This window comes from Littorina saxatilis, linkage group LG5 (assembly GCF_037325665.1).
Source record: "Littorina saxatilis isolate snail1 linkage group LG5, US_GU_Lsax_2.0, whole genome shotgun sequence".
In the NCBI taxonomy this organism is placed as follows: domain Eukaryota; kingdom Metazoa; phylum Mollusca; class Gastropoda; order Littorinimorpha; family Littorinidae; genus Littorina; species Littorina saxatilis.
Window position 1 is genome coordinate 11,813,324 of NC_090249.1, and position 15,576 is coordinate 11,828,899.

The 15,576-nt window shown below is 43.0% G+C and overlaps 2 protein-coding genes across 2 annotated transcripts in view; one reads left to right on the forward strand and one right to left on the reverse strand.

Annotated features, from left to right (window-relative positions):
- Positions 1-1,818: 1,818 nt before the first annotated feature.
- On the reverse strand, positions 1,819-11,865 carry LOC138966301 (dentin sialophosphoprotein-like). Its single transcript, XM_070338478.1, has 4 exons — positions 11,784-11,865; positions 10,625-10,953; positions 7,787-8,305; positions 1,819-7,485 (listed from the first exon to the last, which is right to left on the reverse strand). Exons 2-4 carry the CDS (start codon positions 10,916-10,918, stop codon positions 3,856-3,858), a joined length of 4,443 nt encoding a protein of 1,480 aa, XP_070194579.1. The 5' UTR covers positions 10,919-10,953; positions 11,784-11,865; the 3' UTR covers positions 1,819-3,855.
- A 346-nt stretch (positions 11,866-12,211) lies between these two features.
- The window catches only part of LOC138966304 (DNA excision repair protein ERCC-6-like 2), a 61,763-nt gene continuing 58,398 nt past the window's right edge, over positions 12,212-15,576 (forward strand). The window contains exons 1-4 of the mRNA XM_070338486.1: positions 12,212-12,305; positions 13,111-13,257; positions 13,749-13,970; positions 14,244-14,319. Of these exons, the coding sequence (XP_070194587.1) occupies positions 13,185-13,257; positions 13,749-13,970; positions 14,244-14,319 (371 nt within the window). The 5' untranslated portion in view covers positions 12,212-12,305; positions 13,111-13,184. The remainder of the gene's footprint in view (positions 12,306-13,110; positions 13,258-13,748; positions 13,971-14,243; positions 14,320-15,576) is intronic.

The following is a 15,576-nucleotide window of genomic DNA, read 5'->3' on the forward strand; positions in this document are numbered from 1 at the left end:
CATGATCCGCTAACTTCGACCATTATTTTTAATAATCACTGAGACTCGGCATGTAACCTCTACTTACATACTGCTTGACTAAAATCTTTACAAACATTGACTATATTCTATACAAGAAACACTTAACAAGGGTAAAAGGAGAAACAGAACCGTTAGTCGCCTCTTACGACATGCTGGTTAGCATCGGGTAAATTCTTTCTCGTCCCAACCAATATGGGACTCCCCCGAACCCGCAGGGGGGTTATTGGAGTGTATAATTTATGACAAAACAAAACGTTACATTCACCATAGTTTGACTTTGACCCTGCAGTCTTGAGAGTGGACACACAGATAAACACTCGTCTACTGAGCGAGTTGCTTGGAACATTTCTCGGATAAGTGTATTATCTGTATCATAAGTGTTTGTCTGTATGTCCACTACTACAGTGCATCACTGAATGCAATGTTTTGTTTGGTCATTCATGAAACGTTCCGATAACATACTATTCTGGTTTTTATATTTAGTCAAGTTTTGACTAAATATTTTAACATCGAGGGGGAATCGAAACGAGGGTCGTGGTGTATGTGCGTGTGTGCGTGTGTGTGTCTGTGTGTGTGTGTGTGTAGAGCGATTCAGACTAAACTACTGGACCGATCTTTATGAAATTTGACATGAGAGTTCCTGGGTATGAAATCCCCGAACATATTTTTCATTTTTTTGATAAATGTCATTGATGACGTCACATCCGGCTTTTCGTGAAAGTTGAGGCGGCACTGTCACGCCCTCATTTTTCAACCAAATTGGTTGAAATTTTGGTCAAGTACTCTTCGACGAAGCCCGGGGTTCGGTATTGCATTTCAGCTTGGTGGCTTAAAAATTAATTAATGACTTTGGTCATTAAAAATCTGAAAATTGTAAAAAAAAATAAAAATTTATAAAACGATCCAAATTTACGTTTATCTTATTCTCCATCATTTGCTGATTCCAAAAACATATAAATATGTTATATTCGGATTAAAAACAAGCTCTGAAAATTAAATATATAAAAATTATTATCAAATTTTTTTTTTCGAAATCAATTTAAAAACACTTTCATCTTATTCCTTGTCGGTTCCTGATTCCAAAAATATATAGATATGATATGTTTGGATTAAAAACACGCTCAGAAAGTTAAAACAAAGAGAGGTACAGAAAGGCGTGCTATCCTTCTCAGCGCAACGAATACCCCGCTCTTCTTGTCAATTCCACGTGTTCTGTGAGTTCGACAGCTACTTGACTAAATATTGTATTTTCGCCTTACGCGACTTGTTTGAACCTGCTAAGGGAATAACATTTTCTACACATGTATACGTATGCAAGTTTCAGGAAAACATGTGTTGGGTCTTCACCTATATATCTAGTGTTGGGTCATAATCTTATCTTTGTGTGTACATGTATGCGACAAGATTCTGTCCATTTGTACGTACCATGTTATATGTCTGCTGAATGACTGTATGAACAACAGCAAAAGAATGGCACTTTATAAGTTGATACATGTATATATATATTTCTGTCCTCTCTGAAATTGCTAACATTTCTGTAGTGTACAAAAAGCTGGAAATTATCTTAACATTGGTCATGGAATGTTCTCATTGGCAATGGGAACGATTTGTTAACGTCATGTGAAAACTAATGAATTCTGTAGTTTACACCCAAGTAACACAAATCACTGCCTATGCCTTGGAAAATGGCTTCAGCTGCAGACTTTGGTGAGAAAGGATTTACAATCTATATTCTGCCTCGCACTAAAGCTGCCACTTCTAATATACTTTTTTTTTTTATATAGCTCAGCCTTTATCCCCGAGTACGCTAGTACTTGGGCTCAGCAGACTTTAATTGTGTGTCTGTGTGTGTGTCTTTCTCCACTTAACAGCTTATTGCTGGGAAACTACTGGGCGCAGTTCGTTCAAAAGTTGATACACTAACTTGATAATAGGTCCGATTGATCGTATTAAAACTTCATAATGTTACCTGGGACCTAAATGCAAAATAAACCACAAAAACAACTTTGCCGTAGGAGGAGTTCACACCGGCGGGGCAACACGCAGCCATTGAGCTGATAGAACAGCCGAACGCGTCACACAAAAATACGTCATGGCAAAAATACACGCAAAGCGAAAGAGACTTTGACGTCATTTACTTTTGTTCGGAATTTTCCGTCTGTTCCTAGCTTGTCAGTGAAGACCTGACGTGAGTAAGCTTACCCAAAACGTCTTTGTTCTCTATTCACATTGCAACTGTGAAATAATCAGTCTTGTGTCTCGGTCGTGTAGGTACAGAGTTTGCTTCTGCAATCATTGTGTTCGTGTTGATGACGGCTTCATAAGACAAAATATCAGCGAATCTATCGCGAGGAAGACGTTTATGTACAAATCACCGAACCCAACCCATTTTTTGTGTGCATTTTTCTGAAGAATAAACTGCATGTGGTTAATTTCATCCGTTTAATGCTTGTCGAAACGAGCCATAAGGCTTTAGAATAAAAGATTTCACGCATTGCTTGGCCATCTGATCACAGATGAGGTCGCAGTTTGTAGGTTGAATCTATGAATCGGCCAGAGATAGATCTGCATTTCTGGTCAGAAACCAACATTCACACCACAGACATTCCAAACATTTATATTTATTGAGCGAGCCAGTCTGAAGAGTACTCGGGTCCAGCGCGAGCGTTTTTTTTATGTTTTTTGTCATAAAAAGCCACTTCAAATTTCTGTCCCCTATTTAACCCTCGCCCGACCAGGTTATCGACTACACACGGCCGTGCGGACCCATGCTTCTCAAAGAAGGAAAAATATGCATACCCTTCCGAAGACCCATGCTTTCCAAAGAAGCAAAAATGTGCATCCCCTTCCGTAGACGCCGAGGTTAAATTTCCGCGAGTAGTACCGTGCGGACTAAAGCTTCTCAAAAAAGAAAAAACGTGAATACCCTTCTGTAGACAACGTCGTAAATTACGCTCCACGCGACTTGCTTATTAACTCCAAAATTAAACAGATCGTAGAAAATGATGTTTAGAGCCAATACCTGAAGGTTTGTGACTTCTCCCCCTAGTTTTTATGTAAGTTCCTTCAGTTTGAGAAACATGAGTCTGCACGGCCCCACGATGTCTTCCGTGTGTAGTCTAAATTTGACCTTTGTTTTTTTAATTACTTCTCGCTGAAATTTAATCTTTCGTTTTCAACCGTTCAAGGTTATATCGCGACGGGGAAAGAGGGGGGGATGGGATAGAGCCACTTGTCAATTGTTTCTTGTTCACAAAAGCACTAATCAAAAAATTGCTCCAGGGGCTTGCAACGTAGTACAATATATGACCTTACTGGGAGAACTGAAATTTAATGATCTTTTAGGGCTTTTTAGGTGTCTGGGGCATTCTTAAAAGCTCATTAAAAAAATTCCAACTGGTTCAAGAGATATTTGCAATTAAACACCCTTCTGGGTCCACACTGACCTATGACGACCGGCAAAGGTTAATATTGCTACTTACATGCTCATATTTCATTATGATAGTTGATACATTACAGAAAAACAATGAGACTTTTTCGACCAGAACAAGAACAAAATAAACATAAGAAACCATTTTTAAGTATAATAAAACAGGTTTACACATTTCTGAAAAAACAACATGGAACGCTCAAAATATGACTGATAACTGATGCACTATCAACAAAACATCGCATTTTATCTTCTCACTTCTCCAGCAGGCGGAATTTTGGACATTTTGCCACACCATAACACCAAACCTCATCTCTTTTGCTGGCATTGATGTTGGTGTCTCAAGGCAAAACAACTGATCAACAGCATCATTGTCACTAAGATGTCAAGATGTTGCTGTCATTCTATGGCGATGATAACGAACTCAAACACTCATCAGTGTCAAGGTCACCATCACTTTCCAAATCTCCGTCCGACTCACCAAGGTCAAGGTCAGCAGAAGAGGAACCAGCGTCACTGTGTGCGTCTCGATCAACGCTGTCTGAACCTGTACCTGTTTGACAAGCGGTTCCCTTCCCGCTCAACACAGGTTTATCCAAGTCTACTTTTGCAACAATTTCTGTAGAATCTGAGACGTCAGAACTAGGGTTTAGAGTGTCCTTCACGACGTCCTTGTCGGTGCCACAGTCTTGACTAACTGTGGCTTCAAGCTCTGTGGTGCTGTATGAAGTTCTGCCACTTTCAACACACATTTGTGCGCCGTCCTTCCCCACTCCTGATGGAACGGAGTTGTCAACATCTGCTAGCAATGAATCTACTCCTTCAGCCCACATGTCCCCAGCAGATGTGCACGCATAGTCTACTGTGTCAGCAGATACACATCCATCTCCCCCATCCCCACGAGAACCTTTGACAGATGTGTTAGTAATGTTACTGATAGCATGGTCAACTTCGTCTGTAGCCCTTCCACTTAGGTTGTCCTCTCCACAAGACGTGTCTGTATCATCATTTTCAAATGAAAAATCGCTTTCACTCAGTGAATTTTTTACACTGGCAACTCCTGCAGCAGCGCCCAACGCACAATCACCTGCATCTTCCGCACGGTTGTCCGTTTCTTTGTCTGATTTTGTCAAAAAGTCACATTCAGGCGAACCTGGAGGCGCTGATAATGGATAGGAAAGTGTAACATCACCAGAATTTTGGAGAAGAGAAACGGCTGCCTGTGTGTGTGGTGCACGGTCTTCCCCATCCTGGTTCACCTGACTGGAGCCCTTGGCACTGTCTGAACATTCTGCAGCCTTACTGTACTCCACCACATCAGTGTTTACTCTGCTGGAAGCCAAATGCTTTGCTTTTTCCTCTTCAACAGCGTCTACAATGACAAGATGGTTCGAGTCTTCATCCTCACTTTCTCCTGAGTTTCTACTGCCCTGGTCCTTCCCTGGTCCACTGGCTGGTTTTGCAATTTTGGTTTTACATGCGTTTTGAGATGTTTCTGTGTCCAAGAATGTGACATTAATTTCTTCATCAGTGTCTGTCAAACATTCCTCAATTTGACTGACTGTACTGGACTGAGGGCTGTGGAGCTGACTGTTCAACCTGCCGTCTTTGTTCTGGTCCACACTCTCTTTGCTCTCCACGCTCTGCTGGGCAAACAAGGAACGAAGGCTCAACCCTTCCAACTGGTAGGAGTTGTCCTGGGACGGCTGGGAGAGGAGTCGCTGAGGCAGCAATTGGTCCAGCTTGGATACGTAGCCCGAGTGCGTGGAGCGGCAGTGATCACCGCCAGCATTCCTAAGACCTTCAGAAGACTGTGGCTGGGAATGTGAGAAGGTGAAATCCTGAGAGGAGACCATGGCGTCAAGGTTGGAGGAGGTGGAAGCTTGTCTGGACAAGGGGTGGGAGCCTGGCTCTACACCCATGAACACGTCACGGTTGAGAATGGACTGGATGGAAAACGGGTGGGCTGGGGTGGCCGAAGTGTGTGTTCTCAGGCTTGCCAGGGTGACTGGTGAGGGGACCACCTCCGCCGATATCTCTGTGACGCCCACAGTTCTAGCAGTGTTTGTAATCATTTCGCACGCGCTGCCAGAGCTTGTAGGTTCGGTGCAGCTGTCCTCCGTGTCTTCTAAGGACTCCACATCCACTACCGACTCATCATCGGATGAAATGCTTTCTACGTCAATGCATTCGTCGATAACCAGAGGCCGTGACGAAGAAGAGGTAGTCGCGCTGGTAAAATCGATAGCCGGAGTGGGCACCCCCATACGCGAACTGCAAGGCACCACCACCGTCTTCGCAACGTTCATGTTGCTGCCCATCGTGCCATCGGCCTCCATTCTCATGCAAGGCGTCTCTTGGTCGCTGTCGTCAGATGATGTCGAGATCACCACAGGCTCATTAGAACTGGGAAACTGACTGGGGCCCTGGCTGGTGGTGGGAGGGAAGGTGGTGGAATGCGAGGCCAAGAGCCTGGCCAGCCTGGTGATGCTTTCCCAGGAAGCGGCGGCCTCCATGCCAGGAAAGACGGGTAAGGAGAGCGGGTTGCTGGCTTGGCATCGCTCCTGGAGAACTTGGTGCACACGCTGCTGCCTGGCGGAGAAGCTGGTTGACGTGGGCTCTGTGTCCGTGGTGGATGTGGTGGTGGAGGTGCTGCTGCCGGAACCGGTGTCTGACAACAGCGCATCACTGTTGAGCAGCGCGTCATTCTGATGCTCACTGCTCCCCTCGCCCTCACCCGCTTCCCTCTCGTTGCCGTCCCCCGAATCCCGTGCGCACGTCTTCTTGTGCCCCGATGGGTGCTTCTTGCAGCGGTCACCTTCTTCTCTGGCTCGGGAAGAGGACGTTTTTTGGGAGCTTCCACTTGGGTGGCCATCTACATCCCTCTTTTTGGATGATTTGCTAGTTTTGTCTTTGTTTTTCTTGTGCTTCTTGTGTTTGTGCTTCTTGCGGCGAGATTCACTGGACATGTACGCACTGTCTTCGTCCGGTCTTTCGTGGCGTCGCTTCTTGTGGCCGGACTCAGAGTAAGTGCTTGGTGCAGAGTGGCCGCGTTTTTCCCTGCAGCTCGATTGGGAAGATGAGCGAGGCAGCTCTTCAGCAGCATCATGGTGACGTTTTCTTGGATGGCGCTGCTTGCTTCTGCCGCCAGAACAAGTGGGCTGATCCTGACGATGGCTTGACCTGCTGTGTGGTGATTTGGACCGGTCACTTGGCGATGCTGGGGGAGTCATAGACCGCTCCCTGTGTCGGCTTCTGCTGTGCTGACCTGCTGAATCACTGGTGACAGTGGCACGCATCTTTTTCTTCTTCTTGTGCTCACGCTTCAGCCTCTTGGCAAACTTGGACAGCGCTTCATCATCAGAGCCCGATGACAACTGGATTGGAGAGCGCTCCTCCCAGGGTTTGTCATAAGACACGAAGACGACGTCTTCGCCGTCAGACACGCCAGGGCTGCGGGACCTCTGCGGCCTGGAGTCGGGAGTATGCTGGGGGATGTAGGTGGGGTCGATGATGGTGGACGCCTCACTGTCAGAGCTGGTGTCCACACTGACCGGCAACTGAGAAGTAGTTCCACCCAAGTCCCAAGATGGCCCAGGTGTGGGGGAGTCCCAGCCAGACCGTGCCATGGACGTGGACGATGAATTGAAGAAGTTGGCGAAGCGCTGATCCTCCCAAAGACTGCCAGAAAACTGGGGGCTGCGGCGGGGTGTTGACGGACCTGCTACAGCAGCAGCCATAGCTCCCGCCTGCCCAGGTCTGCCAGCCTCTTCAGCATTGTCGTCGACGACCACAACGTCACTGTTGCTGGACGAGGAGTCCGAGTTGGACAGAGTGGTCACGGAGCTCTCTTCGTACACAGCCTTGGTGTCGTATGTGCGCATGGTGTATGGGGAGCGAGCAAAGCTGAGAAACTCGTGCATGAAGTGGCGGGTGTTGTCGTGGAGGTAGGGGTGGATGTGCTCGTAGAACTCGTCGCCGTCTATGGCGAAGCGCTTGATGAGGTCCATGATCAGTTCCAGCACAAAGGTCACCTGCACAACAAACAGAATTCATCAAAAATGTGTAAAGTAGAATCACTAAAAACAATGAATATTCTACTTCCACAGTCTGTCTTCAGAAAAATAGTTGCCGAAATGAATGTCTTCTTTCTCGTTTGAAAAACACACAACCCACAAACCTTGAAACTGAGGGCCATTCAACACTACAGGAGCACTTTACAGGGAGCTGATAAACAGCACGGCAGTTATGTCTCAAACTTAGATAGGATACAGCCTTTTCGGATGGTGATGGACACTGGAAGGCTCGAGTTCCAGCAAGTCTATGAGCACATACCTGGGTTTCAGTACAGTAAAGCAGTGCGTTCAGCTCTCGGTTCAGCCATGGCACAAGACGATGTGTCTGGGCAGGGTTGGAGCGGAAGAACTCCGGTGTAATTGTGCGTCTACGTGAAGAGCTCCTGCACCCGTTCACCCTGCGGCCAGACAAGTAGATTCCTCGCCGGAAGTTGGTGGTGGACACAGACTCGGAGCCCAATGAACGCATACGTCGAGACCGGTAGTATCGTGGTAGCTGACTTGGATACAACAGAGACCTATGCATGGCCGTGTCGGGTGACATTGGGGCCGGCCTGTAGTGAGAGTGAGGGAGGGCTGGGGGCGGGAGGATGTAGCGGTGATCCATGGTGAGGGTGGTGCGGTACCGGAAGGAACGGTCAAAGTTCCAGCCAAAGCGCATGGGGGGTGCAGCGGGTGGGTGATGTTCGAGGTAGAACTGGTCGTAGTTATTGTAAGACTTGACATTGTGGATGATGGATTTGAATGGTTGCTTGCACAGCGGGCACTCAGGTTTCACCTGAAAACAAGCAAAACAGGGGGTTTAAATGTTAGGTTCCTATCATCTTGTTTCAAAATCTGAAATTCAGTACCACAGAAAATACAGTCGAACTCGCTTAAGACGAATCACTGGGGATCGGGAAATAAGTTCGTCTTAACCGAAATTCGCATTAAGAGAATTGATTGATTTTTTTACTGTCACAATTTTAGAAGTAAAATTTAAAAAGTCGTGTAAAAGCATGTACATGCACATTCTGATCAATCTCCGATTTCATGGTGTCCACCAGTTCTGGTGCATGTACTACCCTGGCCAAGTTTCCTCTCAAGACATCAAAGAGACCGCCCCATAGATTAAACTCCCCATAGGTTAAACTCCGTCACTGACCCGGGTGCAGGAAGTGTTTCCTCTCTCATATGAAAGGGGAACCACCTCTCATAGCTAAAACTGGGTCAATGACCCCTGGAAAGAAGGTCAGTGTTTATAAAGAAGGCCACCCAGCCACAGACCTGTTTACCCCCATAAGTGTTTTGGAGTAATGCTCTGCCCCAAAAATAGTAATCCTGGCACAAAAATAGTAATCATCCAGCATTCGTCGCCAATTACAACGCCGCGGCACATGACAACTGTGTCTGCGAAACGCAATCATGCACATATATCCATCATTTACAAACAAAACACATCAGTCAGTTTTTGTAGTCATCATAATTTCAAAGAAGATCACATCAAAAGCACATGCATCCCTGATTCTTTTTCTTTTGCTCGTAGTAGGCCTTTTTCAGTGTGTCAAGCGCTTCTCTACTGTACTTGCGCTTGCCGAATGAGTGAGGGCGAGACTTCACCACTAGAATAAGGCTCTCCAGCGTCTCATCAGACAGACATGATCTCTGGTCAGTCCTGTGCTTTTTCACCCCATTTTGCCATTGAAAAAAACAATGCCAAACATGTGAATTGATAAAAAAAAAATAAATAAAAAAAAAAAATAAAAAAATTAATTTTTTTTTTAAATTTTTTTATTTATGAAAATCGTAGTCTTAACACGGATAGCGGAATGGCGTATTTTTTGCAGAAAATCGTAATAAATTACGCCAAAATCGTAAGGGTAAACAGGTCTGCAGCCATCACAATGGACCTGCCTTTACACGCAGATCCTTGTAGCCTTGTGACTTTTAGAGACAAAGCGGCTCTGGGGCGATGAAAACGTGTTTGTTAAAAGAGGGGTTCGTTATGCAAATGATATGATATGTCGATCTCGGGACGAGTTTAAAGATTTCGCCATAAGCGTGAGTAAATTACAGACATTATGCATGCTTGGGAATCCAAAAAGTGCTCGTTATAAGCATAAATTCGTTACAAAGAATTCGTTTCAAGCATTTTTTTTAAGCATGAAGAAAGAGGTATTCAGTTGGGAACTTAAAACTAATACGTTATAAGTCAAAATTCGTAACTAGCGTGTTCGTTTTAAGTGGGTTCGACTGTATCATCATGAACACAATCATTTTCATACCCCTTATCCAACACAGTTAATACTTTTTTCCCAAGCTGAACTTTTAAGCATATAAATTGTGTTTTCAACTATATTCTAACTAGTAACTGCTGACAGAACATTCTTTTCCACATTAGTAAGCTCATGTTCCTGATAAAGTCATCAGTATGTTTGATTCACAACGCCAAAGCATAGTAATCTACATAAATTATCATGAAAAATGTAAACAAACGCTATGAACACAATTCGGTGAAATAGCTCAGTCCGTGGCCGCGCTGGCTTCAAAACAAGCTGTTGCTATCAGTGTGGGTTGGATTCCCTCGTTCGGCAAGAAATTGATTTACCAAAGTTAACTTTGTGCAGACTCTTCTCAGTGTCCGAAAACACATGCCTACACACAATAAAGAACCCAAGTTCACAGCAAAAGTCTCAGGGCTTGGAAACATCTCTACACTCATGCAGGAAAAAGAAAATGTGCAGCACTTCACTGTATGGCACTGGTAGCTCGCTTTTCCTCATGAAAAAATAGCCCAATCTTTCAGGCATGGGAATTGAAAAAAGTAAAAAAGGCTGAACATTTGTAATTAATGGCAAAGTCGACGGCGCAAAGCGCCTAGCCCTGCTAGGAGGGTTCGGGGGCATGTCCCCCCGGAATTATTATCCAAAGAACCCAATTGGTGCAATTTGGTGTTATCTAAACTCCAAGTCTGCCATTAAATTCAGTTTTTAGAACGAATTTTGCCTCTTCGGCGGACAATTCCCATGCCTGTCTTTCCATGGGGTAACCGCAAAGGACTATATCATATGAAATCTTATCTGTCTTATCTTATTAATAATCGTTAATAATAACCTACCTTTGACCATTCTTGCAGGCACACAAAGCAGAACATGTGAAAGCAGCTGTCAGTGAAGGACTTGTTTTCCAGCGCTCCCAGACAGATGGCGCAGTTCGGTTCCGGTGAACCAGCTGACCTATCCGACCCTCCGCCAGATGCTTCAGGACGATTATCGTCTCCATCCTCATCTGCAGCACTGGCTGCCGCGTTGTCAGTGCTACTGGAAGTGTCAGCGGTTTTGGTGGATGGCTGCAAGTTATCCTTGTGAACCTTGGGTCTTGCACCCTGGCTCTTCTGGGCTGCCCCAGACATCTTTAAGTTTAACTCACTTCTGGGGAATACAACCACTGGAATACAAAAGGAATTTAAATCAGTAAGTGTGGATATGGTTGTTGCTGAAAGGGCAATCATGTTTACCTGTCAACAACTTTACAATAATTAACAAGCACAAACGTGGTCATTAGGTTTGTTTTAAAAACCGTGCATGTAAAGTTCATAAACGCAAGTATAGAGATCATATAGACAGGAACTAGTACAATATCTTTTCAACTTCAAGCTTACCTTGTTTGTGACATCTTTGAAGTTTCAATGTCTAAACTGTTAGTGCTACTGCTACTCAGTACTCGTCATCATTTGAATCTGATACAATTACAAATACAAGTATAACTAGAACTGATGTATCACTATGATTATGAACAGTCAAGGGGAAAACAATAAGGAAAAATCAAAACGGTAAGAAATAATCAAAACTAACGCGGAGAAATGAAAAGGAGATGGTGTCACTGTCAGTGTCACACTCACAGTCAGTGGAACCACTATGGCTTCAAGTGCTACAACTACAAGTACTTCTGAACGTTCAGTCATGAAAAAAATGAAAATACACAAGCCAATCACCAACATCTTGTTTCTGGATTCATTCACATTGACTTCGTTTATAATAATTAAAACAACACAATTACGCCAAATACACTGAGGTTGAAATGACAGAGCAAAACATGAGCACAAAAGCAGACTTGCTAAGTCAGCAGCCGAATGACGTTATGCGCTCGTATTTCTACACGGGCCACTGCGCTGACGGCATAAACAGCTTCCATTTTAGGGCTTTGGTTACAGGTCGAAAGATACACACACTATGAAGGTACAACCAGTGACACACTATCATATTCAAAATACTGACCATCAACTCGATGAATGAATAAAAGTCGATATTCTGGCTCAACAAAGATGTTCGAGTTATGGAAGATTCCGACTTCCAACAAGGAGCTCTAAATGTAGTGCTTATGTTAGGTCTGTGTTCATTGGCTACTTTGAGAGGCAATTGACCAATGAAATATTGTGTGGCATTTCACACTTTCACGAATGGACAGGGGAGAACCCTGTGGAAGAATTACGACCACTTTTGTTATTATGCTTGTACATAATTATGTGTTTTTCTTAGCTCAGTATCTATATGTATACCTTTTAATTTTGTTCTGACTGATCAAAAAGTGAAAATGGGCATATTTTTAAAATTCCTATTGTTGAAAAAAATGTACATTACTTACTGAAACTAACGACTAATGGACTAACGAAGGGAAACAACTAAGAGGAAATTTCGAAAGTTGACACTTCCGCTAGCTGGCCCATCGTTTCTTTTAGATGTTGTTGTAGGTGTGCGCGGCGCTGTTTCAAAAGGGCTTCTACGTACGCTGTTTTTCAGGTTGATAAAATTGGTACAGAATGATGTTAAAAATATAAAAACGGGAGTGGGGTTTGTCAGGTCTTGGTTGCAACTCTGCCTGACAGATTAACTCAGTAACTTGAGTAAGTGACCAAGTCCTAAGTACTTATTATTCTTCGGTTGGGCTCTTTTGACTTTCGACAAGGCTTTTTTCAATTTCATCTAAATCTGAAATAACTAAGTGTTATATTATTTAATTTTTTTTTATTGGAAAAATGTGTCCTAACCTAAAATCATGTGCCCCAACAAATGATCTTTGGTGTTTCTAACAAAAACACCAGACAAAGTTAATTGTCATACATCACATGAAACCATCAACTGAGTTCAAGACTTTGTTAGAGCAAGTTTATAGACCAGCAGAGTTAGTCACTCACTGATTTTGTAACTGCTACCCAGTATCATGGACGTGCATATATATATATTATCAATTATCATAATTTCATATTACTTTTATTGGGTACTGTTATTGTTTTTTTCCCTTCTCAAAGTCTATACCTGTTCAGTGTTGTCCCCAGGCTCAGAGGACAATATAGGTCAGGTGGACCTGGATTAAAAACATGCATATATATATAATGCTTTGGCTACAAAACATTGTTCTGTCAGAAGACTTCCTTGATCTTGATGTCAAAACTATTGGACGGTCAACTGGCAAAGGGTCGGAAAAATGCGTTGGATCAGAAAAGTATGCATCAGTAGCCAAAGACAGAGGCATGAGAACAATACTCTGTTAAAGTCAATTGAGGCAGATGTCTGTTGCCTATAAATACCTTCTTCATTTGTCTAGGTGAAAGCCAGAAAACAGTTATGTGTGCTGGAGACTGATTTTGATTAGCTGCTGTTCCAACATCCGGGGACCAAATGGATGACAAAGATGAGGATGCTGATGGAGAAAGTGTTGGATCTAAATTTGACACCAACACACAGACTGAAAGTATGTACAGTATTCACATTAAACCAGATTGCAATAATACTTCATGTTTTGTGTGTAGCTTTTCTTGCAGAATTAAGGGCAGGGATGTTTTTGCACATAAAGTATACTGAAGCCTGAAATCTGTAAATACATCTGTAAGTCAGTTAGTAAGTGTAAGCTTAAATTTACATAGGGTAAAAAACCTGTTGTCAGGGACATAACTGATTAATCATTGTAGATGTCTACTGCAAATAGTTATTACTATCTTCAGGGATCGTGTTTACCGGTAATTTCCTGTATTTTACCGATTGAGATTCGCCAATACCGATAATAAAATGGGTGCTCGGTCAGACCGGGGAAAAAATAAAGAGTAGAAAAAAAATCACAGACACACAGACACAAGTCGTATATATATAGATAGATAAAGATAAGAAGTTCATGTTAAACTGTTACTGCTGCAAAAGGAGAGCATAGCTTATAGTTCTGTAACTTTTTGGTGTGTTTTTCCCCAGTTGTTTGGAGCGTTGGTGATCAGTGTCGAGTGCAGTGGTCCGGTGACGACAATTTTTACTGTGGAATTGTAAAAAAACTGAAACGCACGAGATGTGGGGAGGTGAAGGCCATTGTAAAGTTCAACAACTTTGACTCTGAAGACAACGAAGAAATGGACGTGGATCTACTGCAAAAGATAGCAAAAAACAGACACGGAAAAGCATCCGATGGATCGACTATAGGTTGGTACAGTTGCCTTAAACACCTTTCTACCTCTGTAAACTGTATTGTAAATCTTGGGTAAACATGGATTAACATACATGGAAGTGTTAGCGTGTATGTGCCTTCATCTGCTTTTATGTGGTAATGACCCCTGGCCAATGTGTCGATGTCATGAGAATGAAACCAAGCCGTTACATTTAACCAGTTGAAAACTATGAAGGAAAGAATAAGAGGTAGAGTATAAATAAATACATGTACCTATTGGGGATTGATGTTGATGACTTGTTTTCCAGGACATGCTGACCGTGGTGAGGACCAGGGAGGGTTGTTCAGGCCGCTTACTGGCACCGAAAACAGCACACGCATTGAGTGAGTCACTGTTCTTTAGGGGAATTAATTTTGGTGCATGACAAGTGTTGTTAATATTTTTGCCTCTTTTGATAACCAAAGCCTCACATTTTTCCAGAAGTGTGCATAGAAATGGATTTAGATTCTTTTCCCAGTAATGTACAGTGTGTTTTAAACCTGAGTAAAGGGAATGAAAAAAAAGAAGAATTGTAGGTTATTGGAAGGTTTGAGTATTGACAAAACAAAACGTTACATTTACGTTAGAGGTTACGTTTTGTTTTGTCAATAAGTAAACGTTACAGTAATCTACAATTCTTGATTTTTTATTCTGACTTTTTAAACGTTAGCTGTCGATCTGTTTTTGGATTCCTGAGTAAAGTGTTTTGATTGTATTTGAATGTGTTTATCATGTGTGTTTTGTCTCGCACTTATCATTTAAGAAAACGTGTGGCGTCCATGCATAGCCATAAAAAAAGGTCTAAACCAGTACAGTGGAACCCCCTTTTAACTTTTAAGACCCCCCAATTTAAAGGTGGTCGTTTACATTTTTGCATTTTTTCAATAATCTTATGGTTAGATTTCGCTAAAAAGTTATGTCAGATAATGAATGAACCATGGGGAAAAAAGTTATAGAAAAAAAAAATATGTAAAAAAAGATTTTATTTTTGGGTAGCGTGACTCACGCTTCCAATATTTTGTTTTCTGTTTGCTGAGAACATGTGCCATGCCTAAAAATACTGACCAATCAAATTCATGTCACTATGCTTATAGCCACGCCCAAACAAGTGCAGCAACAGTTTGACACTGGAGCGCTGTCCACGCTTTTTTTTAAACGCACGAAATGCACGGGATTTGAGAGGAGTTTTGCGCTTGGCATTTTCCAAATAAGGATATCCTACTATGAGTATTACGCTGGAATACTACAATGAATTTTCAAACGGCTACACTGGCTTCGTCTTTCCTGGTCAAAAGGGGGTGTATTGTTGATATTTGTAGATAATAGACTCTGCATTTTAATGGTCAAATGGCGATTTCGGTATAAAAATGTAGACAAGGACCTTTAAGACTTCCTCCTTTTTAAGACCTTCAGACATGGGACTGGTCCGAATTTTATCGGAATTCCGATATTTTCCTTAGCTCACAGACCATTCTTGAGATCGATGCAAATTCGTTGAGAAAAAAAAAAGGGGGTGGGGGGGTGGGGGGGGGTATGAACCGTTCAGCTGAAGCTGTCTGCGTCTGAAGTCAGTGCATTCGCACCCCAGCACTCGCGTGAAC

Coding starts and splice junctions, on each gene's coding strand:
- LOC138966301 (XM_070338478.1), bottom strand. CDS start 10,918: ATGTCTGGGGCAGCCCAGAAGAGCCAGGGTGCAAGACCCAAGGTTCAC. Junction 8,306..10,624: donor GCCTGCAAGAATGGTCAAAG/GTAGGTTATTAT, acceptor GCTTGTTTTCAG/GTGAAACCTGAGTGCCCGCT. Junction 7,486..7,786: donor TTTACTGTACTGAAACCCAG/GTATGTGCTCAT, acceptor TTTGTTGTGCAG/GTGACCTTTGTGCTGGAACT.